Source organism: Enhydra lutris, unplaced genomic scaffold, assembly GCF_002288905.1.
Source record: "Enhydra lutris kenyoni isolate GAN:26980312 unplaced genomic scaffold, ASM228890v2 scaffoldscaffold9, whole genome shotgun sequence".
NCBI lineage: Eukaryota > Metazoa > Chordata > Mammalia > Carnivora > Mustelidae > Enhydra > Enhydra lutris.
This window is the reverse complement of record NW_019154093.1, coordinates 15,166,629-15,191,391: the sequence shown is the minus strand read 5'-3', so window position 1 is coordinate 15,191,391 and position 24,763 is coordinate 15,166,629. Positions and strand designations below refer to the sequence as shown.

Below are 24,763 nucleotides of genomic sequence, written 5' to 3'. Positions count from 1 at the left end.
GAGCCACCCAGGCGCCCCTCATGTTAGATTTTTAAGTGAATTTTCCAGACAGATTCTTGCCATTTTATTTTTTCTACATAAATTGTTTCTAAAATAACAGAAGAAAGATAACTCAGTCATCTAAAATATACACCTAATCCCCTTATAGAGATCCAAGTAAGAGAGTACTGGAAAATAGGTAACAGAAGAGTTATCTCTGTAAGTGAATGAATACTTGGGTTTGGGAAGCCTCATTGTTCTTTAACTTTGGTTGCTGGCACAGATGGAGAGCAGAGGCCATTGCCTGCTGAAGCTGGTGCTGAGAAGGGCCCGTGGCTGCTCTTCAGAGGTTAATACAAGGAAAACCTCTTGATTTGCGGGAGGAGTCTGGGAGGGGAGCAGATGGCCACAAGAAGGGCCCCCTAGCTTACTCAGCTGCTCCAAGAAGCTTAGACTGACCTCTCTAATACAAACAAACCAAGTAGCTCTCAGAGTAACTGGGCGTCATCATTTGTATTCCTGAATAACAATACTGCTCCTCACTTTGCAGTCTCTCGCACCCTCACCCCGTGTGCGGGTGCCATCTGCTTCTTGTGAACTTATGTAGGCCCTGGCCCTGGCCAGTTGGGATTGCTATTGAATGATATCTCTGGGAAATGTGTTCTTTACAAATCACTTTCACATGAGTCTGATAGGCATGTAAGTATTATTATGTCCATTTGCATCATTAAGAAACTGAGGCAAAGAAGAATTGAGGAATACTGGAATTAGAACTCAAGTACCGAGATTCCTGAGCTCCTTATATCCTAATATGTGTCCTCAAAGCCATCCCTGTGCTCTTGGTTTGGCAGTAGTTATCCAGCTTTTGAATAAGACTTTCTGGAAAGGAAAGTAGTTATTTTGAGGATGTCACTTTCACTGTTTTAAGCCTTCTTGTGGCTACCGTTTTGTTAGATCACAGAAAGGAGAAAGAGTGGCTGCTGATACATTGTTATGGGCATCCAGGAGACAGGAATTAAGTAAGAAGGTCTAATTTACACTATACAGTTTCAACAAAACCACATTTATTCAAGAGGAAAGTACTGCCATTCAAAGGAGCTACGTAGTTTATATATACATACTCAAAATGACTATAAGAAAATTTATTCTTTTTATAAACCACAGCTCTCCTTTTCTCTGCCATTGGCTGAAACTACATTCATTTTCATGTATTAGCACCTGCTCATGGATCTTGTGAATCAAAAGAGCAATGAGCAAAGTGGTTTTAATTGCCTAGGCTTTACTAGAGCCTTTCTTGCACTCAGAAACACAAAGACTTTGAGTGGTGTCAGAGGGCTGTACTGAGAAGTGTTTTCCTTTAGAATTCTCAGCAGATAATTCACTCACTGTGCAGAAACATTGTCTTGTACAGATGAGTTCACGAGTCCATCTTCATTCCAACTGTGAAAGCATTGCAGACCACTTGTCAGTTTTAGTTGCCTTGAATAATTGCCCAGGAAACAGGGAAACATCAGAGTTTACTGACTTGTCATCAGTGTATCTTTGTAGAATTGTACTTGCTGATAACTTTTATAAAGTTTTGTATATATAATTTAAACTGCATAGTCATATTGATGTATTATAGTAGTTAAAAGCACATGTATTATAGTAGTTAAAAGCTCTAAAGCCAGACTACCTGTGTTCAAATCCCAACCCTACCTCTTAGAGGCTGTGTGATCTTAGACAAGTTTCCTTGTCTGAGTCTCAGTTTCCTCATCTGCAAAGAGGATAATAAATGAACCTATCTTTTAGGGTTGTTTTGAGGATTTAGTTAATACATGGAAAGTAATTAGAACACTGATACACCGTAAGTATCCAGTAATTTTTAGCTAATAAAACTGCTCATATTTTATATTTTGGGTTAAGAATTGGCAGAAGCATAAAAGCTATCCATTTGGAGTATAAATATGAATTATGGAAAATAATATTGGTGCTTTATTATAAGCATGCTTTTTATGATTTTTATAAATTTTATAAATTTACAAATATAATTTTATAAATTATAATTATAATAAATTATATATTTTTATATAAAAACATATTATATATAGTATATAGATATATTATATATATTTGTAAGTTTATAAATATAATTTTATAATAAATTATATATAATATAATAAATTATAATTGTAATAAATTATAAATTTTATGAATTTATCAATATAATTTTATAAACATGCTTAATTCTCTATTAATCATGGATATGGATATGTAAATCAGGGATTCAATTTAGTGTTCATTTATTCATTCACATATCAACAAACACTTACTAAGCCTTAGTAGTATGCCATGTGTGTGCCCTTAGTGTGCCTGAGATGAAAATATAAAGATGAAAAAGACATAACCCCTGCTTTCAAGGAGTTTACAATCTAAAAAGAAAAGACAAATATACAATCTATTAATTACACTGATGTCAAGTGCTATAAAAGTGATATCACTGATTTAAAAATGAGAGCTAATGAAAAAACACTTAATTCTCCAAAGAGATCAGAGATCAGCAAAGACTTCCTGAAATAGGTATCATTTGAGTGGAGAATTACGGATGAGAAAGTGAGAAGGTGCTAGTCTTCTCTTCTGTTTTTTGAATATTCCATATTCCTCTCATCCTTAGTACCACTAGCCTTAGCATAGCCTTTTTCTTCCTCCTGCCTCAGCCCTCTGCATATATGCTTTTTTGCCACCTGGAGTATTCTTTACCACTATTCTGTCATTCCTCATCCTTTCATCTAATTAATTCTTATTTATTCTATAAAATTTTGCTCAAATTCCATTTTCTAGGGACACCTGGGTGGCTCAGTTGGTTAAGCAGCTGCCTTCGGCTCAGGTCATGATCCCAGCGTCCTGGGATCGAGTCCCACATCGGGCTCCTTGCTCATCGGGAAGCCTGCTTCTCCCTCTGCCTCTGCCTGCCATTCTGTCTGCCTGTGTTTGCTCTCTCTCCCTCTCTCTCTCTGACAAATAAATAAATAAAATCTTTTTAAAAAAATTCCATTTTCTATCAGTTTGATAATTATCATAGTAGCTGACTATATGTAAACAAAAGATGAAAATTGAATTAGGATGATTTTGCAGTGTCTTAGTTAAAAAAAAATTAAGAGGCAATACCAAACATACTCTGATTTTCCTGAACTAGGAAAATGAGGTTGATGTTTGGGCAACATTCTAAAAGAAATAAAATATGGTTCTTAGGAGCTTAGACTCAGAAGCCAGACTACCTAGGTTCAGTTCCTAACTCTGCCACTTACTGGTTGTTTAAACCTAGGCAAATTAATTAATTTCCCTAAGCCTCAGTTCTTTTGCCTACCAAAAAATGGAGATAATAATAGTGCTAAACACATAACATTGTGGTTAGAATTAAATGAAATAGTGCTTATAAGAGGTCTTAGTGTCTAGCACATGGTAAGTGCCAAAAAAAAAATTAAAATTATTTTCTTTTTTGATCAAAAGAAGCAATTTGGCTGTATTTAGGAAGTATATTAACTTAAAGGAGACCTTTACAAATTTATTTTTTATAGTTTTTAAAGCCCAAGATGTTTCAGAATGTGAATTTATGGTCATTTTAATTTCTGTTTTCGTGACTATAATCACTCAATGAATTAGGGTCAAATTGTGTAACTTTTCTGGGCCCGTTCTTCATCTGTGAAATGAGTCTCTCTTATTATCTGATTCTGGGTAAAATCTCTCTCTTGTGAACTAGATTATAAGCTCCATAAGCATAAATGTAAAGCATCTTCATTTAATATGACTGAATCAGGATAAGGGCAGCAGGTAAAATTTCATATGAAGGTGATATTTGAGCTAAGCCATGAAGAACATGGGATTTTCTTTCTTGGGGAAGGAAAATTTTATTTATATTTTCCACAAGTGTAAAACTGATCTTTGGTACTTTCTGATTAGTCCAAGTTGGAGTCCAGCCCATGCCCTGAATTCTCCCACCTTGATTCTGGGAAAAGAATATTACTAAGTAAGCAATTTCAGACATTTCCATTTCCTCTGGGTCATTATTTAGTTTAGAAGGCAGGAGAATAAGAACTCTTTGAATCCATGAGCCATTCATGGGTTATTCCTGGCGAATCATGAGGTTCTCAGAGCTCTTGCTGCACATTTAAGAATGGCAAGCTCTAGCAAGGACCACGTGCAAATTATTTGGTTGTTAGGAGCCTATGAGGCCATTTCTGCACAGGGTTTGAGTCTTGCCCTATTCCTCAGTGGCAATTGGAGCATGTTGGAGGCAAGGAAAACATGGCATACTATTAGGATAACATGCTGGTAGGGGCTTACTTCATAGGAGGTGTTCATAGAAGGCCAGAGATTTTCCTGGAAACAGATGTCAGAGCCATTGTGATATGTAATGGAGAAGGGACTGTGATTCAATTTTATTTTTAAATTTCTGAACAATGTGAAGACTATGTGTGGAGGCTATCTCAGGCCTAGAACAGAAAGTTGAAATGAAGTATCTCTTTTCTCAAGGCAAAGCTCACTTTATGATTTAGGGATGAGTTGAGGTAGGGATGTAATGCTTGCAAAACGAAACAGGAATTCCTTAAAAGTATTTGGTACATGTTCAGGGCTTGCTTATGTTAAAGCACTTGAGGTTTCCTTGTTTTTGTTTTTGTTTCTCCTGTATGAAGTGATAGGGCCATCAGGGAAACACCTGCCTGATGGACTCTTTCCTTCAAAAAGCTAGGTCTCCACCATACCCACCATCCCTGATGGCTTTGCATCAAAAAGATATGCTGTATGAAGGAAGGAAATACTGGGACTTGGATCATTATGGCCTGCTGGAGCCACTAGTGAAGCAAACATGCGTTGATTGCTTTCCTGTGTGTCTGCCTATGCCTTCTCCCACCAGCCCATCCATTATCTTAATCATTTCAAGACCTATAATTGACAAAAGAGACTGTTTTTAAAAGCCAGTAGTTCTTGCACATTTGAATATTGATAAGCTGGATGGTTTCATAATATATGCATTTTCTTTTTGCATTTTAGGAAAAATGTGATTGATGGATCATCACAAAGATGATGTTCTATAAAGTAGTTGTTTTTCCCATGAATTCTAAGCAGTTTTTGTGTTTGTCATTTCTGTCACTTTTTTTGTTAAAAGGCTACCGTGTTCTAGATGCTGAATTGGGCACTTTACACGTTTCTTTCCTCATTTTACAAATGAGGGTGTTAAGAGCCAAAGAAGGTAAGAGAGTCAAAATTGAAATAAAAAAATAGAGCCATTCTAAATGAAATAATTGATTGAGGCAGTGATCATCAACAACTATAGAACTATTTTAGGTAGAAAGTTTATAGGGAACTTTAAAATGAATGAATCAATTGTGAGTGCTGTGAAGTATGTAAACCTGGCGATTCACAGACCTGTACCCCTGGAGATAAAAATACATTATATGTTTATAAAAAAATTAAAATGGATGAATCAGGCTCACAACACTTGAACACACTGTTCAATCCTAAAAGCACAAAAAGAAAAACCATTAGGCATTATGTATCTCCTGATGTGATGTATTAGAAAATATGCAATACAACCTGTGAAGTAATTTTACCAAAAAACCTGAATCTGGTCAAGTGCCTTTAGAGCTACCTTACTATTTTTTAGTAAATAATAGGGGGTGGAGGCAGGAGAGGAACTTGTAGCTTAAGAGACAAATCAACCAAATGTAATGACTGGACTTTGTATCCTGATTTGAACAAACCTCCTGTTTTTGTTTGTTTGTTGTTTTCGGGCTTTTTAAAATGTTACTAATGGCAATCTGAACACTGGGTTTTTGATTTTGAGGAATTATTATTAATTTTAAATTCTTTAGACAGGTATACAGAGGTATACAGCAATGAAATTATATTTCTGGGATTTACTTCAAAATAATCTATTGGAGAGGCTAGAGAAGGAGTTGGGAAAGGGTAAAGATTAACCAGTGTATATCTCTTGAAAATTATTGAAGCTAAGTGAAGGAAACATGGGGTCTCATTATACTAAGCTCTCTCTACTTATTTGTTTGAAAATGTCTGAATAAAAGAGTTAAAAAGTAAAAACTCAGCATACAGTGGCTCTTCCGTAAATACGTGTTGGATTCAGTAGAAATTTTGAGGCTTCTACATGTTTGCTCATATCAACAAACTGATGGACATGTTTATGGCAGTTTGGTTTGCAAGGTGAAAGAAACACTATATTGAACCTATTCTACGTAGTTTTATTCTCAGGAGTAATTAAATGTTTAAAAATATTACTATATTACAATAAGGCAAGAAGAACAAATATGTGAAACTGGCTTTCAGTTTACATTCTTAAATACATGAAAAGAAAAAGGAACTCACAGCCAGGAAACTTCCACAGAGCCACTGACAGACTTCTGCCTTTCAGATGGGCCTAGGCCTGGAGCATGAACTATGCCAGTGGAAACAAAAGATTTACCAAGTTCAAATAAACATGTTCTCGAGAGCATCATGGGTCTTAACTAAAGCCTCTAGAGAGTCATGCTTGACTAGCTTTAAAAAAATATTTTGTAGAAAGTTTCTCAGTTGTTCAACCTGACCTACTGTGGAATCTAAATTGATTGTCAACATTTGTCTCTAATTCCAGATTAACAAAGAGGGTTCAAACCATTACTAGTGCTATAAAAACTGAAATTTTAGAATTTTTTTTAAGATTTTTTTTTTTTTTTTTTTTTTGACAGAGATCAGAGGCAGGCACAGAGTGAGGAGGAAGCAGGCTCCCCGTGGAGCAGAGAGCCCGATGCAGGGCTAGATCCCAGGACCCCGGGATCATGACCTGAGCCGAGGGTAGAGGCTTTAATCCACTGAGCCACCCAGGTGCCCTGAAATTTTAGAATTTTGATAACCTGAGTAAGGGTTTTTGAGCCAGACTGCCTGGGTGTAAATCTTGGCTTTGCCACTTACTAACAGAATGAACTTGAGCAAGTTATTTAACCTTTCTGTGCTTCTTTCCTCATACATAAAATGGGGATAGTAATAGTAATCAGGGTTTTCCAGAACAGAATCAGTAGGATATATGTATATACACACCCATAATGTTTATATGTATCTGTGTGTATGTATGATTTCTTTCAAGGTATGGGTCTACGCAGTTATGGGAGCTGGCAAGTCTGAAATCTGTAGGGCAGGCCAGCAGGCTGGAAATTCTTGGGCAGGATCTGATTCTGCAGTTTTGAGGCAGAATTTCTTCTTTCTAAGAGAAACCTTAGTTTTGCTCATAAGGCCTTTTAACTGATTGGATGAGATCTACCCACATTATCGAGGATAATTTCCTTTAGTTAAAGCCAGCTGACTGTATATGTTAACCACATCTATAAACTACCTCTGCAGCAACATCTAGATTAGTGTTTGAATGATGGGGTCCTATAGCCTAATCAAATTGATACATAAAACTTAGATCACACCTATATCAGATTCATAAGAACTGTGAAAATGTAATAAGCTAATGGCATATAAAGCACTTAGAACAGAGCCCAACACATGGGAGGCACTCATAAAGGTTATCTATTACTACACATTCTTTAAATCCCAAAAGTAACCTGGTTTAAGAAAAAGAATAATAAATTCAGTGATAGTCACATATAGTCAATTAATATTCTTGCTAGAATGAACTTTGGAGGTCTTTTAGACCAGCCTCTCATTTTAAAAACCTGGAAGCTGAGGTCCAATCTCTTGTTCGTATAGCCAGACTGATTATGGTTTTTATAGTGATAAACACACACAGATAAAGCACTGCCCTACTAGGGCTTACATCTTAATAAGATACTCATTGCTTCTGCCCCAAATCTCACCAATATTCTTATTCATTTTCATGCAAGAAAGGAATTAGAGATTTGGGTTCAGAGACTGTGCTGTAGGCCAGGTATCCCAAAGCATTCAACTGATGAAGTAAAAATGTTTATATTCAGCTTCCAGATTGAGAACCTAAGCTCTTCCTACATTGACATTACTATCATATTTGAAATTTTTTTTTAAAGATTTTATTTATTTTATTTGACAGATAGAGATCACAAGTAGGCAGAGAGGCAGGCAGAGAGAGAGAGGAGGAAGCAGGCTTCCTGTGGAACAGAGAGCCCGATGTGGGGCTCGATCCCAGGACCCTGGGATCATGACCTGAGCCGAAGGCAGAGGCCCCAACCCACTGAGCCACCCAGGCGCCCCTCATATTTGAAATTTTAAAGTTACCCTTCCGTGGGGTCTCTTTTCATTAGGACTTAAGTCATTTCTCACGATTGTTCTAAATGCTTCTGAGTTGCCTAAGTGAAATTAAGAGTGTACTTTCTTAACGCCTGTTTTTAAAATTTTTTTTCTTTCTTTCTTTTTTTTTTTTTTTTAAGATTTTTATTTATTTATTTGTCAGGAGAGCAAGAGAGTGAGCACAAGCAAAGAGAACAACAGACAGAGGCAGAAGTAGCCTCCCTACTGAGCAGGGAGCCCAATGTGGGACTTGATCCCATGACCCTAAGATCATGACCTGAGCCAAAGGCAGACTCTTAATCAGCTGAGCCACCCAGGCATCCCATTAGCACCTGGTTTTCAACCACTCTTAAACTTGGCCATTGGAGAAGTTCTCTCTGATGCCCTTGACATGGAAACTTATTTTAAAAATTGCATAAAAGCATGAATAACAAATTTATAGGACATTCTACAGTTTTATAAACCACTTTTGAAAGAAGGGCAAGTATTATTATCCCCATTTTACTGGGGAGAAACCTGAAGCTCAGAGTTCTGAAGTGAATCTCCTAAGACTACATAGTTAATAACAGATCCTGATTGCCTAATCCCAGTATAATATATGCTCTTCTGTATAACCCTGCTGTCTATATCCTATGGATGTAGATTAGAAAATAGCTGCTTTTCAACTCTGCAATTCTTTTCCTTAGTTCTAAAGTGAAGTCTGTCTTGGAAACACTCCCAGAAGAGTCAGGTCCTGGGAATAGGAGATGCTACTTGGCAGGGTTCTGCAGGGCCTCTTCTGTGTACAGCCATTACCTTCAAGAACAGGAGACCTAGCTGACTTTCCTAACACATAGAAACAGGCACAGAGATTTAGACAAAATGAAAAGACAGAGAAATTTATTCTAAGTGAAAGAACAAGACAAGGACAGTGGTCTAAGGAAAAAAGATAAAAGTAACATTCCTGATAGAGAATTTATAATAATGATCATAAAGATACTCATTAAACTTGAGAAAAGAGTGGAAGACATCAGTGAAAACCTTAACATAGAGATAAGGAATAACATAGCAGAGAGAAACACACTTAATGGCATAAACAGGAGGCTGGAAGAAGTAGAGGAATGAATTAATGATCTAGAAGACTGAAATTTAAATTAAATAAATTAGATTTAAAATAAATCTAAAATTTATTTGAAGAAATAAGAGCTGAACTTTCCTAACATGGGGAAGGAAACAGATATTCAGATACAGGAAGCACAGAGAACTCTCATCAAAATCAACAAAAGTAGATCTACACCAAGACATATTATAATTAAACTGGCAAAATATAATGATAAAAAATATTAAAAAGTAGCAAGATAGGGGGACCTGGGTAGCTCAGTCAGTTAAACATCTTACTCTTGATTTCATCTAAGTCATGATCTCAGGGTCATGGGATCAAGCCCCATGTCAGACTCCGTGCTCAGCATGAAGTGTGTTTGTCCGTCTCCCTCTGCTCCTCCCCACCCCTACCATGCTCCTTGTTTGCACTCTCTCTCTAAAATAAATAAAATATTTAAAAATAATAAATAAATAAATAGCAGCAAGATAAAAGAAGACTTTTACATACAAAGAAACCCCATAAAGCTAGCAGTAGATTTTTTAGCAAAAAAACTTTCCAAACCAGAAAGGAGTGGCATAATGTATTCAAAGTGCTGAATGGGAAGAACTTGCAGCCAAGAATACCCAATCCAGCAAGGCTGTCATTCAGAATGCAAGGAGACATAAAGAGTTTCCCAGACAAAAACTAAAGGAGTTCATGACCTCTAAACCACCCCTGCAAGAAATATTAAAGGGAACTCTTTGAGTGGAAAGGAAAGACCACAAATAATAGTATTAAAGTAGGAAACACAAAAGAAGTAAAAAGTGAATATTTCTGTAAAAAGAATCAGTCAAAGAATTCACAAAAGAAAAGGAAGTATATACCTAAAATGTGGGGAGGAGAGGAGTAAAGAATGGGTTCAAACTTAAATGACCATCAATTTAGTATAGACTGCTATATGCAAAAGAGGTTACATACAAACAGTATGGTAACCATTTATCAAAAACCACTAAGAAATATGGAAAGCGGGGTGCCTGGGTGGCTCAGTGTGTTAAAGTCTCTGCTTTCGGCTCAGGTCATGATCCCGGGGTGCTGGGATTGAGCCCCACATCGGGCTCTCTGCTCAGCAGGGAACCTGCTTCCCCCTTTCTCTCTGCCTGCCTCTCTGCCTACTTGTGATCTTTCTCTGTCAAATAAATAAATAAAATCTTTAAAAAAAAAAATATGGAAAGAATAAAGAGAAAGAAATTCAAATATGTCACTGAAGAAAACCAAACCATGAAGGAGAGAAAGACAAGAAAGGATCAGAGAAAATCTTCAGAACAACAACAAAAAAACAAATAACAAAATTGCATGGAGCCTAATGGAGGACCCGAACTCATACCCCAAGATCAAGATCTGAGCTGAGATCAAGAGTCAGATACTTAACCTACTGAGCCACCCAGGCACCCCAATCAGTAATTACTCTGAGTGTAAATGGACTGAATGCTCCAATCAAAAGATATATGGTGACAGAATGAATGAAAACAGCAACAACAACAAAAAACAAGACCCATCTATACACTGCCTATAAGAGGCTCATTTTAGACCTAAAAACAGCTGCAGATTGAGAGTGAGGAGTGGAGAAACATCTGTCATGCAAATGGATGTCAAAAGAAAGCCAGAGTGGCAATACTTCTATTGGACAAAATAGACTTTAAAACAGAGACTGTAACAAGAGTCAAGAAGGACACTATCATAATAAAGGGGACAATCCAACAAGAATATATAACAGTCGTAAATAGTTAAGGGCCCCACATGGGAGCACGCAAATACCCAAAACAGTTAAGAACAAACATAAAGGAGCTAATCGATAATAATACCATACCAGTGGCAGACTTTAACACCCTATTTACACCAATGGACAGATCATTTAAACAGAAAATCAACATGGAGACAATGACTTTGAATGACACCGTGAACCAGATGGATTTAACAGAATACGCAGAACATTCCAGCCCCAAACAACAGAATACACATTCTTTTCAAGTACACCTGGAACTTCCTCCACAATAGATCACCTTTTAGGCCACAAAACTAGCTTCAGCAAATTCAAAAGGATCAAAGTCATACCATGCATCTTTTCTCACCACAGTGTTATGAAACTACAAGTCAACCACAAGCAAAAATTTGGAAAGACCACAAGTAACATGCTGCTGAACAATGAATAGGTCAACCAGGAAGTAAAAGAAGAAATTAAAAAGTACATGGAAACAAATGAAAATGAAAACACAACAGTTCAAAACCTTTGGGACGCAGCAAAAGCGGTTCTCAGAGGGAAGTTTATAGCAATACAGGCCTACCTCAAGGAGCAAGAAAAACCTCAAATAAAGAACCTAGCCTTGCATCAAAAGGAGCTAAAAAGAGAGTAACAAATGAAACTTAGAAGGTTTCACTTGAAGAAAGGAAATAGTAAAGATTAGAGCAGAAATAAGTAATATAGAAACTAAAAAGTGATAGAGTAGATCAATGAAACCAGGAGCTGGTTCTTTGGAAGAAATCAATAAAATTGACAAACCTTGTGGTGCCTGGGTGGCTCAGTGGGTTAAGCCTCTGCCTGCAGCTCAGGTCATGATCCCAGGGTCCTGGGATCGAGCCCCGAATCTGGCTCTCCACTCAGTAGGGAGTCTGCTTCCCCACCCCCCCCGCCTGCCTCTCTGCCTACTTGTGATCTTTGTCTGTCAAATAAATAAATAAAATCTTTTAATAAAATAAAATAAAATTGACAAACCTCTAGCCAGACGTAAGATAAAAAGAGAAAGGGCCCAAATAAATAAGAGCAGAAATGAGAGAGGAGAAATAACAACAAACACCATGGAAATAAAATTGTAAGAGAGTATTATGAAAAAATACATGCCAACAAATAGGACAACCTAGAAGAAATGATAAATTCCAGAAACATATAATCTAATGAAAGTGAAACAGGAAGAAATAGAAAATTTGAACAGGCTGAATACAAGCAAAGAAATTGAAGCTCAGTTGGTTAAGCCTCTGCCTTCATTCAGCTCAGTTCATGATCCCAGGGTCCTAGGATCAAGCCCCACATCAGGCTTCCTCCTCAGTGGGAAGTCTGCTTCTCCCTCTGCCCCTCCCCCTCACTCATGAGCGCACTCTCTTTTTCTCTCTCTTTCTCAAAATAAACAAAATCTTTTTAAAGAACAACAAAAAAAATTTTAAAGAAGAGCTAATGTCTTTTCTTCTCAAACTATTCAAAAAAATAGAAAAGGAAGGAAAACTTCCAAGTTTATTCTATGAAGCCAGCATTATCCTGGTATCAAAACCTGTTAAAGACACCTTGAGGGGGCGCCTGGGTTAAGCCTCTGCCTTCAGCTCAGGTCATGATCTCAGGGTCTTGGGATTGAGCCCCACACTAGGCTCTCTGCTTGGCAGGGAGCCTGCTTCCTCCTCTCTCTCTCTCTGCCTGCCTCCCTGCCTACTTGTGATCTCTCTCTGTCAAATTAAAAAAAAAAAAAAAAAAGACACCTTGAGACGGGGGGATGCCTATGTTGGGCTCAGTGGGTTAAGTCTCTGCCTTTAGCTGAGGTCATGATCTCAGGGTCCTGGAATTGAGCCCCACATTGGGCTCTCTGCTCAACAGGGAGCCTGCTTCCCCCTCTCTCTCTGCCTGCTTCTATGCCTACCTGTGATATCTCTCACTCTCTCTCCCTCTGTGTCAAATAAATAAATAAATAAATAAAATCTTAAAAAAAAAAAAAGACACTACAGGAAAAGAACTACAGGGCAATATCCTTGATGAACATAGATGCAAAAATCCTCAACAAAATACTAGCAAACCAAATCCAACAATGCATTAAAAACATCATTCCCCACAATCCAGTGGGATTTCCTCCAGGGTTGCAAAGGTGGTTCAGTATTCACAAATCAATCAATGTGATACATCACATCAACAAGAGAAAGGATAGAAACCATGTCATCCATTCAGTAGATGGAGAAAAAGAATATGACAGAGTACAATATCCATTCATGATGATGCCCTCAACAGAGTAAGTTTAGAGGGAACATACCTCAACATAATAAATAGCTCACTATATGGAAAACCCATAGCTAATGTCACCCTCAGTGGAGAAAACAGAGCCTTTCCTCTAAGGTCAGGAACAAGACAGGGATGTTCACTCTCACCATTTCTATTCAACATCATACTGGAAGTCCTAGCCATAGCCATCAGACAATAAAAAGAAATAAGAGGCATCCAAATCAGTAAGGGGGAGGTGAAATATTCACCATTTGCAGATGACATGATACTCTTCTACACAGGAAATCTGGAAGACTCGCCCCCGACCACAGCCAAAACTTCTGGAACTGATAAACAGATTCAGTAGAGTTGCAGGATACCAGATCAGTGTACAGAAATCTGTTGCATTTGTGTACACCAATAAGGAAGCAGCAGAAAGAGAAACTAAAAAAATAATCCCATTTACAATTGCACCAAAAATAATAAGATACCAAGGAACAAACATAAGAGGTGAAAGACCTGTACTCTGAAAACTGTAGAGCACTTATGAAAGAAAGTGAAGATGACACAAAGAAATAGAAGGACATTCCATGCTCATGGATTAGAACAAATGTTAAAATGTCTATACCGCCCAAAGCAATCACACATTTAATGCAATCCCTATCAAAATACTACCAGCATTTTACACAGAACTAGAACAAACAGTCCTAAAACTTGTATAGAACCACAAAAGACCCTGAATAACTAAACAGTCCTGAAAAAGAAAAGCAAATCTGGAAGCATTGTGATTTAAGACTTCAAGTGATATTACAAAGCTGTAGTCATCATCACAGTGTGGTGCTCACACAAAAACAGACACATAAATCAATGGAACAGAAAAGAAATCCAGAAATGGGCCCACAACTATATGGTAACTAATCTTCAACAAAGTAGGAAAGAATATTCAATGGAAAAAAAAAACAGTTTCTTCAAATTGTGTTGGGAAAACAGAACAGCAATATGTAGAATGAAACTGGACTACTTTCCTACACCATACACAGAAATAAGTTCAAAATGGATGAAAGACCCAAATGGGAGACAGGAAACCATCATAATCCTAGAGGAGAACATAGGCAGCAACCTCTTCTACCACAGCCATACCAATTTCTTACTTGACACATCTTTGGAGGCAAGGGGAACAAAAGCAAATATGAACTATTGGTATTTCCTCAAGATTGAAAGCTTCTGCACAGCAAAGAAAGCAATCAACAAAAACTTAGGCAGCCTACAGAATGGGAGAAGATATTTGCAAATGATGTATATGATAAAGGGTTAGTATCCAAAATCTATAAAGAACTTATCAAAACTCAACACCCAAAGAACAAATAATCTAATCAAGAAATGGGTGAAAGATAGGAATAGACATTTTCCCAAAGATGACGAACAGATGGCTAACAGACACATGAAAAAACGTCCAACATCACTCATTATCAGGGAGATACAAATGAAAACCATGATAAGATACCACCTCATGCCAGTCAGAATGGTTCAAATTAATGCCAGAAATAACAGGTGTTGGTGAGGTTGGGGAGAAAAGAGAATCCTCTTGCACTGTTGGTGGAAATGCAAACTGGTGCAGCCACTCTGGAAAACAGTATAGAGTTTCCTCAAAAAGTTAAAGGGAAAACTACCCTATAGCTCAGCAATTGTGCACTACTAGGTATTTATCCAAAGGATACGTAAATACAGATTCAAAGTGGTACATGAACCCCAATGTTTATTGCAGCATTATCAACAATAGCCAAACTGTGTAAAAAGTCCAGATGTCCATTGGCTGAAGAATGGATAAGGAAGATGTTATATATATATGTATACATATATATATATATATATATATATATATATATGTATATTACTCAGCTATCAGAAAGAATGAAATCTTCTCATTTGTAGCTGCATGGATGGAGCTAGAGTGTATAATGCTAAGCGAAATAAGTCAGTTAGAGAAAGACAAATACCATATGATTTCATTCATATGTGGAATTTAAGAAATAAAACAGATGAGCATATGGGAAGGGGAGGAAAAAAAGATAGAAGGAGAAGGAAACAAACCATAAGAGACTTTTAATGATAGAGAACAAAGCAAGGGTTGATGGGGGGAGGTAGGTGGGCAATGGGCTAGATGGATGATGGGTATTAAGGAGGGCACTTGTTATGATGAGCACTGGGCGTTGTTTATAAATTCTACACCTGAAACCTATATTGCACTGTATGTTAACTAAATAGAATTTAAATAAAAATTTGAAAAGTCAGTCAGAGAAAGACAATTGTAATCTCACTGATATGAGGAATTTGAGAAACAAGACAAAGGATCATAGGGGAAGGGACTGAAAAATGAAACAAGATGAAACCAGAGAGGGAGACAAACCATAAGAGACTCTTAATCTCAGGAAACAAATGGAGGGTTGCTGGAGGGGAGGGGGTTGGGAGGGATGGGGTGACTGGGTGATGGACATTGGGGAGGGTACATGCTATGGTGAGTGCTATGAATTGTGTAAGACTGATGAATCACAGACCTGTACCCCTGGAACAAATTATACATTGTATGTTAATTAAAAAAAAAAAAGAAAACAAGGGAAATAATACCAACTTCATCATGTTGTGATAAGTTTTAAAAGCACCAATTACAATCCTGCTACATGATAGGTGCCTTACAGATATTTGATATTCTTCTCCTGTTTCTTTTAATAATATTCCTCGGTGTAGCATTGTGATATTTAAGGTCTCATTAAACTTTGGTTTGAATGACTGAATTATTCTCCTTACATTTCAAAATTATCAGTGCTATGTGCTAGTAAGTAGAGGTATAACACTGCTAATCTCACTACAGCAAGTTGTTCTTTCCATATTTTATGAGGTTTCTTGCCTTTTATGTGTTCCACATGGCCACCATTTTGGAATTGGGTGTTTTGAGGAATAAATGTTGTCATAGTCTCCTTGTTCTTACTCCTGTCCTTTTCATGGCATTCTTTTGGTTTCTCTTGCATTTATAGCACTCATCTTAATCTAGATTGTACTGATGTTATATGTAGACTTGTCTTTGCCCCCAAAGAGCTTAAAATCTACCTGAGTTTCTTAACTTATTTGGGATTTTTTGTTAACCTTTTGAGATTATAATGAAAGCTTTGAACCATCTCCATCCCCAGCAAAAGTACACATGTAGAAACAAAAGTTTTCATAATTAGTTCAGGTTTGTGGACTCCAGAGTAAGGACTTTTTTTCTAGATATTGTGTTCCTTATGAGCTATATCTGAGTTTCATTGACCTTTGTATTATGGCAGAGCCTACTACAAAGATAGGAGATAGTCAGCAAAAAGTTTCTGAATTGATTAATTGAAATGCAAAATGAAAATCTTCAAGATTCTTACTATAGAATCTCTAAACACACTTTCTTTGTTTCCTTAGGCTTCCATCTCAGTGGCACAGTAACTGAGGCAGCTACTCCTTCTGAACCAGCAGTGACTTACAAAGTTGCGATCAGTTTTGATCGATGCAAAATCACTTCAGTGACATGTGGCTGTGGGAATAAAGACATATTCTACTGTGCTCATGTGGTAGCACTCTCACTCTACAGGATCCGTAAACCAGACCAAGTCAAATTGCGTCTTCCTATCTCAGAAACCCTTTTCCAGATGAATAGGGACCAGCTACAAAAGTTTATTCAATATTTAATCACGGCCCACCACACTGAAGTTCTTCCTACTGCACAGAAACTGGCAGATGAGATTCTATCCTCCAACTCCGAAATCAACCAAGTGCATGGTAATTATACAGATTTTTACAAAAGCCTACTTTGTTGCTTCATTGCATATTTGGAGGTTCAAATTGGGGAGGGTATATTTTTGCAGTTGTAATCGCTTATACCTTAATGAGTTCATTCTATCTAAACAACTTAGTTTCTTAAAGCAGTCCAATTGTCTACCTTATAAAGGTTTGGGCAAAAAGGACAGAGAATGTTAGAGTTATATATTGATCTAGTTTATGGACTTTATTTGTCTATATAATCCCTGTGCCCAGGAGCCTGGAATATTTAGGAGTGCGCGAACGCCTGAAATAGTTTGTGTCATTCGGTGAAATTAGATGGATATGAGAATTTCCTTAATATTTTAGGATCCCACGTAACATCAGGGTCATTCTAAAGAGCATCTATTAGCATTGTGCTTATGAGCTATATATAATGGGAGGGTGCATGGATGGAGAAAGATACTATGTTCACTTTTTCTTTGATTATATATTGAATACCTGCTGTGTGCAAGAAATAGTGCTGATTATTGAAGGCATAAAACAGACATGGTTCCTGCCTTCAAGTAGCTTAAAATCTAGTAGAAAACATAGCTAAGTTGAAACAGATGCTAACAAAGTCAGATTGTAAGGACTTTATCATAAGAAAGAATTTTGAGAAGGCATTTTGTTAGATCCTTACTATGTTCCAGGCACCACCCAAGGGACTCTATATACGTCAATTCATTTAGCTTTCAAAACTAGTCTGTGAAATAGGTGTTTTAACCATTTCCATTTCATAAAATAGGAAATTATTTATAACCCAGGCTCACCCGACTTCAGAACTCAAGGTTTTTATGCTTCTTTATAGTACTTCTTTATTTTTAGAAGATAATTGTGGTGCCAGCATAAAAGAGGCAAGGAGACCAGGTGGATGGCCTGTATAATACTGTAGTCTGTGTGCCAGAAGGTCTGCCTTTCCTATTTGTCCAATAGAACTAATCAAGTCCTACACACAACCTCAGCACTCCTCAGAAACAAAGATACTCAGACGAGCTTCTAGGAACTCTTGCTACCTAGCAGAAATAATTATCTATTGCTTTATACAGAAAGTTGTGGTGTATATGTAGTAACTGAGCTCTCTCTATTTATAAAGAGTAGCTTCACCTATCTCTTATCCCACACAGGGAGGCTGTTCTACTTCTGTGGCCTCCTTAAGTCCAGAGCTCTTAAGAGACCTGAGTTCTGCCTCATCGCAACGTCTATAGCACTAAAGGGAAGTACTGCTCTGTAACCCGATAACTAGGTTATGATCTCTTATGCTTTATTCCCATTAGCTCTTTCTCATTGCTTATTTCCAAACTCTCTTGCCTTTTTTCTTTTAATGACCACCTCGGTTAAGGAGGTGTATTACACCTGTCTTGTTTATACCACTGCTGTCACCAAAACAACCCTCTTCCCTCATTACCACTGGGCTAAAGCAATTTTTATCTTTCTTTGACCCTCTCAGTATCCTATTATGTATTTGTCTGAAATTGGGCTTACATTGCCACATTGACCTTGAGATATGATTCTTAACCTTCCCTAGGAACTCCTACTTCCATACTTGTGTTTATTCCATACTAAAATTACCTTTCTAGTATTCCACAAGGCCTTTCCTAATCTGTTTCTAATAAGCAATGTTGATAATCAGCAATGATACTGAAAAAAGGGGGACAGAGAATGAAGATATCTTAGAGGTAACATGGACCGGTCAGCATTCAGGTGTATAGGTTGTGTCAAGTGTAAAGAAAAGAATAGAAAGATGGGAGAAAACTGAATTCTAGAATGTTTAGCTAGGATGGTATTGATGAATTTGATGATAATGTTGCTGTTCACTAAGGGAACATAGGAGGAGGAATAAATTTGGGAAGATGATAAATTAGAGGGGCTTATAGAACATTTAGGAAAAGATTTGTGATGGATAGTTGGATATGGATCTGGAACTGAGGACAAAAGTCAGAATTTTGGAGTTATTAGCACAGTCATGTTTCTTTTCCCTGCTAAATCTTTAAACACTTAAACCATCTTCCTTATTCCCTTTCCCAAACCCTCTTCCTCACCAAAACAGACTTAAAAAGCAGAAATAAGATTTCTAAAACTGGTAGCTGCCTGCTTTTAATCCCAAGAATGGATCCAGGCATTGCTGGGCTCTTCACTTCCTTGAAACCCCTTTATTTCTCTTCTGTGTTTTTCTCCTAGAAAGTAGAACCTAGATTTTGCCTTGTCCCCTTTGGTAGACTGTTTTTCTACCTCTATCACTGCTCAATGCTCTGTGATTTGTTTTTGGTTTTTTTTGTTTTGTCTTGTTTTGTTTAAGATTTTATTTATTTATTTGCCAGAGAGACAGCGAGAGACGGTACACAAGCAGGGGGAGTGGGAGAGGGAGAAGCAGGCTTCCCGCAGAGCAGGGAGCCTGATGCAGGGCTCCATCCAGGGATGCTGGGATCATAACCCAAGCTGAAGGCAGACACCCAAAGACTAAACCACCCAGGCACTGCGCCCACGCCCCCCCCACCCCGCCAATGCTCTGTGATTTGATTTGGTTACTCCATACCCTGAGATTCTCTGGTATAGCATCTTATCAGGGATTCAGTTGCTGCTTACCCATGAAGAGAGTTTGGATACCTTGAGAAAAGTGAGGTGATTGAGGAGTAGGGTCAGGAACCATGTTTTACTAATTTCTGAGTCTCTGTCACCCAGCATGGTATCTGGAAATTAATAAGGGTTTATTGAATGAATACAGCCATGCATATACAGGTGATGAAAACAGGAGTCATTGTAGGAATGAGCAAGGTAGAATGAGAAGTGAGAAAAAGATAGCTAGAAATTATCAAAGTCGGTATAGAACTGAGTGAACAACTGAGTTGTTTCAACAAGGGAATGGTCAACAACATTGAATATTGTGGACGATACAGACCAAAGTTAACAAATGTAGAAAGGCAATTTGGGAGAAATAGAAACTATCCAGAGAGAAGAAAACCTTGAGAAATTATTAATAACATTATCATTAGATTAGAAAAAGATATTGCAACCATGAAATAAGAACGGGATGCTGTAAAAACAAATTCACACAACAGGAAGAATTAATGAAAATTACAAATATAATGGCAATTTTTTTTAAAACTAAGTGATGGAAAATAAGGGTAAGGAAATTTCTGTAGAACAGAGCAAAGTATATTTCATCATTTTCTACTTCTCTCTATTGATACCACAATCACCCTAAATCAAACTACTATAATCTCCCACCTAAAGGTCTAATTTATCTTTCTTTTTCTGTTATTGCTTCCTTCTATTCCGGTCTCCACACAGTTATCCAGAGTAACTTTTCTATAACTACAGATTTTGTCATGGATAAAGTCCAGATTTCATACGGCCTATAAAACCTGTATCATCTGGCTTTTGCTTACATTTTCATGTAAAATGTACATAAAATTTTCCAAAGGGGAAATCACATGAAATATCTTGGAAAAAATATCTTAGAAAATCCTCCTTGGGGCCTCTTGCCAATTCATGCTCTCCCAGATGACTTTAATTCCTTCAACAGTCACACCAACTCCTTATAGTAGTGTTACCTGGATGCCTCAAATATTGACTCTCCCCTTTTTTTGCTGCAACCAGCCATTTTGGCAGCCCTCTTTCTCATCTCCTGGATTCATTATAGATCAGCAAACATTTACATGGTTTACCTTCCTTTTTTGCCTATCAAATAAGTGAACCCTTCTAAAGTTCTAGTTGAAATTTTAATGTTAGTAACTCCCAAGGCTTTGCCTTATCTAAACCCTTCTCAGCAGTTTTCTATGGTTCGTATACTGTGTATTTATAAACTGTGCCTTATATAAACTGCCACTACCACCACCTGGGCCCAAAAGATTCTCCAGTTTTCTCCATACCCCTTTGAACTTTTATGGGGGGTTGTCACTCCCACTTCCAGCCAGTTAATTAAGGCCATTTCCCCTGGGAGATTGGGTCCTGTTCCTGCTTTTTTACATCCTAATCGAACCACCCAAGAGTCAGAATTGGTATTCAAACCATCTCTGCTTGTTTTTGGAGCACCATTTCTGTTCTTCCCTCATCCCCATCCTTGGCAACAAGGTACTCAAAGGCCCAGTCCTTGGTTTATACCTAATATACCTCATTTTATGTCTGTTCTGTCTTTATTGAACTACTGAAAACTAGAATCATTAGAGGTGAGACTATAATCTGCATTTTTAACACAAATCCCAGATGATTAATCTATGTATTAACATTTGAGAATCACTGTACTGGTGAGAACTCTATCATCTTCACTAAGCGGAAAATGCCTAATCCTATATTCTATATAGTGGAATAGGCCAAGAAAGGATTTAACTATCTTCATACACACCATCCAACTTTATGTTCCAGGGCCTGAAACCAGCTTGTGGCTCTCCATGCTCAGGCCTTTGAGGCTAGAGGCTAAAGTTCAGTGTTGTAGTGAAAAAACAGACTTTGAAGAGAGGCCAGCATATAGATACTGGCTCATATTATATTTGTTATATTACTTATATTACATATGTTATATGTATGTATATGTATATCATATATATGTTATACTTATATTACATATTATTATATATGTTATATTACTTACCTGTATAAGCTTTAGTTTTTTTCATTTTAAAATTAGAATAATAATACTACCTTTTGGAGTTATAAAATTTCATTAGAATTTACTTACCAAATAATCATTGAGCACCTGCTGTGTGCCAAGTATTATTCTACAAGTTGCGAATATACCAGCAAATAAAACCAGTTATGCCCTCAAGGAGAGTATGTTCTAGTGAGGATATATGTAAAAAGTTCTTAGACTCTGGTATACAGGAAGCACTAAAAATATGGCTCTTATAAACCAATATTTAAGAATAAGGAGTATACTTGTTCTGCTTTGCCCCTTTAAGGATACAAAAGAAGTATAGGATATATTATTTGCCCACCTGGAGCTTAAATCTGGATGGTCAGTGAGACATGTATTTGTTTATTCTATAAATGCTAACTCAGTGCTGTAATAAGCCAGGCACTGTGAGGTACAAAACTGAATACTTACTCTTTAAAAACTTCAATTTGGGGAATATATGAGAAATGCACAATTCTGATGTAGAATAAAATGCAACAGGTCTTTAAGAAAAGTAATAATAAATAAGAGTATTACTCCTTTTATATGTATTTTGAGCATAAAATGGACATACTTTTGACAGGTGGCAATGGGTTATATAGCTAATTTAGTGAGGGGGTAAAAAGAGCCTCTCCTGCCAAGTGAACTAAGTAGTGCATGAAGCATGCCAGTGTTGGCCTTTCTGTATATTTATTTCGTGGTTTCCATTGCTCATTGCAGCCCTGACTCTAGAGCCCAGGCAATACTGACAATAAGAAGCATCATTTGTTTGGCCGAAGAATGGGTTGCAGGAGAGGGAGGGAAAAAAAGGAAAAAGCAGAAGTGAAGTCATAAGGAAATGTGGTTGATTTCTGAGAACACTAAGTTCTTAGCTGAAACATAGCATAAATATAGGGTAGACAAGACTATAAATAAAAGATAAGGCCTGAGCTTGGAGAACCTTACCAAGCTAAGGCATATGGACTTAATTTAATAAAAATGGTGCATCACTGAAGACTTCTAATCAGAACTATCTAGAACAATACATTCGAAGAAAAGTAGTATATGGTAGATAAGCATAAACCTGACAGTCATATGTATTAATCAGTACTTGTAGAATAACAGAATGTGTGAACCCTCCTGATTTCTTGGAGAAAAAGATAGATGCACTACAAAAGCTTAGCCAAAGAGCAGCTTTTCTGGGTAGACCTGAATTTCATTTAATCAGGGCTTTGATACAGGAAGACAAGAGAAAAAGTAGACTGATGAAACATGACATGAATTTCTTATTTTTTTTCTCCTTCTGAGAATATTTATTTATTTTATTAACATATCATATATTATATGCTTCAGGGGTATAGGTCTGTGAATCATCACTCTTACACAATTCACAGCACTCACCATAGCATATACCCTCCCCAATGTCCATCACCCAGCCACCCCATCCTTATCCCCCACCAGAAACCTTCAGTTTGTTTCCTGAGATTAAGAGTCTCTTATGGTTTCATGACATGAATTTCTAATCTATTGCATGGCCACACCTGGAGAGCGTTTGATTTATAGCCTTTTAACACTTGGAGGCAGGTTTCTAAAAACTTAACACAGGACTCTGAGAAAGTGAGAGAAGATTCAGTTTTCATTCCATAAATATTCCCTAGGTGCCTGTCACATTACCAGCACAGTGCTGTGGCTGATTCAGCTGTGAGCAAGCAGCTAACAGGGCATGAGGGGAGAGAGGTGTGTAAATAACCAAAACTGTTTGAAGGTGGTGCGGTGAGTCCAGATATGAAAGATATTTTGAGTATAAGTTTATAAAATTTTTCACCTTGCATGCAACTCTGACTTTGCCTTAAGGGGCAAGTTTCTAGAGATTGAGAAGTGTTGACTCTGCTGAGAAGCTACAATTGCATAATGACACAGAATTTTGTAACCTGTACTTTAAGGTTTATTTGAATGTCATAGGAAGGCAAATTGAAGGGAAAAAAATAAATGTCACCCTCCTAGGGAAAAAATAAATCACTTTTTCGTGTTTGTGCATTTCCTTCTGGGATTCTCCCCCCGCCCCGGAATGGTATTTATAGACCTTGGAAGGAGATAAGACTGAGACATAAGTGAATATGAAACTAGCATTAGCCCTCTTACATTTATTTAGGACCACACAGTTGACAAAGCCCCCAAATATGGCAGAATAAGCCATCCGTTTTTTAATATACTCACAAAGTACCCCTTCTGCCAAATGTGTAGCATATGAATTCGGGGGACTCATTTCACCATTGCCATCCCTCACAGGTGCCCCTGACCCCACAGCTGGGGCCAGCATCGATGATGAGAACTGCTGGCATTTGGATGAGGAACAGGTCAAAGAACAAGTGAAACTCTTCCTCTCCCAGGGTGGTTACTATGGCTCTGGGAAGCAACTCAATTCAATGTTTGCCAAGGTAAGATATGAAGGGTATTTTTTTTTCTTTAAGTAAACTGGGCTCACCACACTTCTGGCTTCATGCGTTAGATCTAGCTCACTTGACCTATCTGTACCGAATCCTCGAAAACTAATGGGAGGGCTGATCAGAGCAGGTGGCATCCAGGGATCCTTACTGCCTCTCTCTGGTAGTCCTCTTCCTTCTGCTCCATTCTAAATCAATTAACATTGCTGGGGGTTTTCGTCAGGAAGATACGATCCCTCTGCCTGGAACCCAAGGCTGCCAGATGAAGCCTTGAAGAGATGTAGTACTTTAGAACTCTGGGCTCTCACAGCAGGTTTTCTTTCTTTTTTTCTTAACGCCTTTAGTGACAGATGATTTACCCATTTAAAGTGTGCATTTCAGTGGTTTTTAATTTTTCACAGATATGTGTACCCGTCACCATAGTCAATTTTAGACCATTTTCATCACCCTAAAAAGAAACCCCATACCCTTTACCTGTCACTTCCCTTATTCCTCACTCCCCCTCCTCCAGCCCTAAGCAATCACTAATCTACTTTCTGTCTCTATAGATTTCCCTATTCTGGGCTTTCCTAGGAGTAAAATAATATAGTATATAATCTTATGTGACTGTCTTCTTTCATTTA

At 37.5% G+C, this 24,763-nt stretch overlaps 1 protein-coding gene across 1 annotated transcript in view; it reads left to right on the top strand.

Moving 5' to 3' along the window:
- The window catches only part of LOC111143185 (zinc finger SWIM-type containing 5), a 218,741-nt gene that overhangs the window by 135,352 nt on the left and 58,626 nt on the right, over positions 1-24,763 (top strand). Inside the window, exons 2-3 of the mRNA XM_022496715.1 lie at positions 16,731-17,087; positions 23,986-24,134. Coding sequence (XP_022352423.1) covers positions 16,731-17,087; positions 23,986-24,134 — 506 coding nt within the window. The remainder of the gene's footprint in view (positions 1-16,730; positions 17,088-23,985; positions 24,135-24,763) is intronic.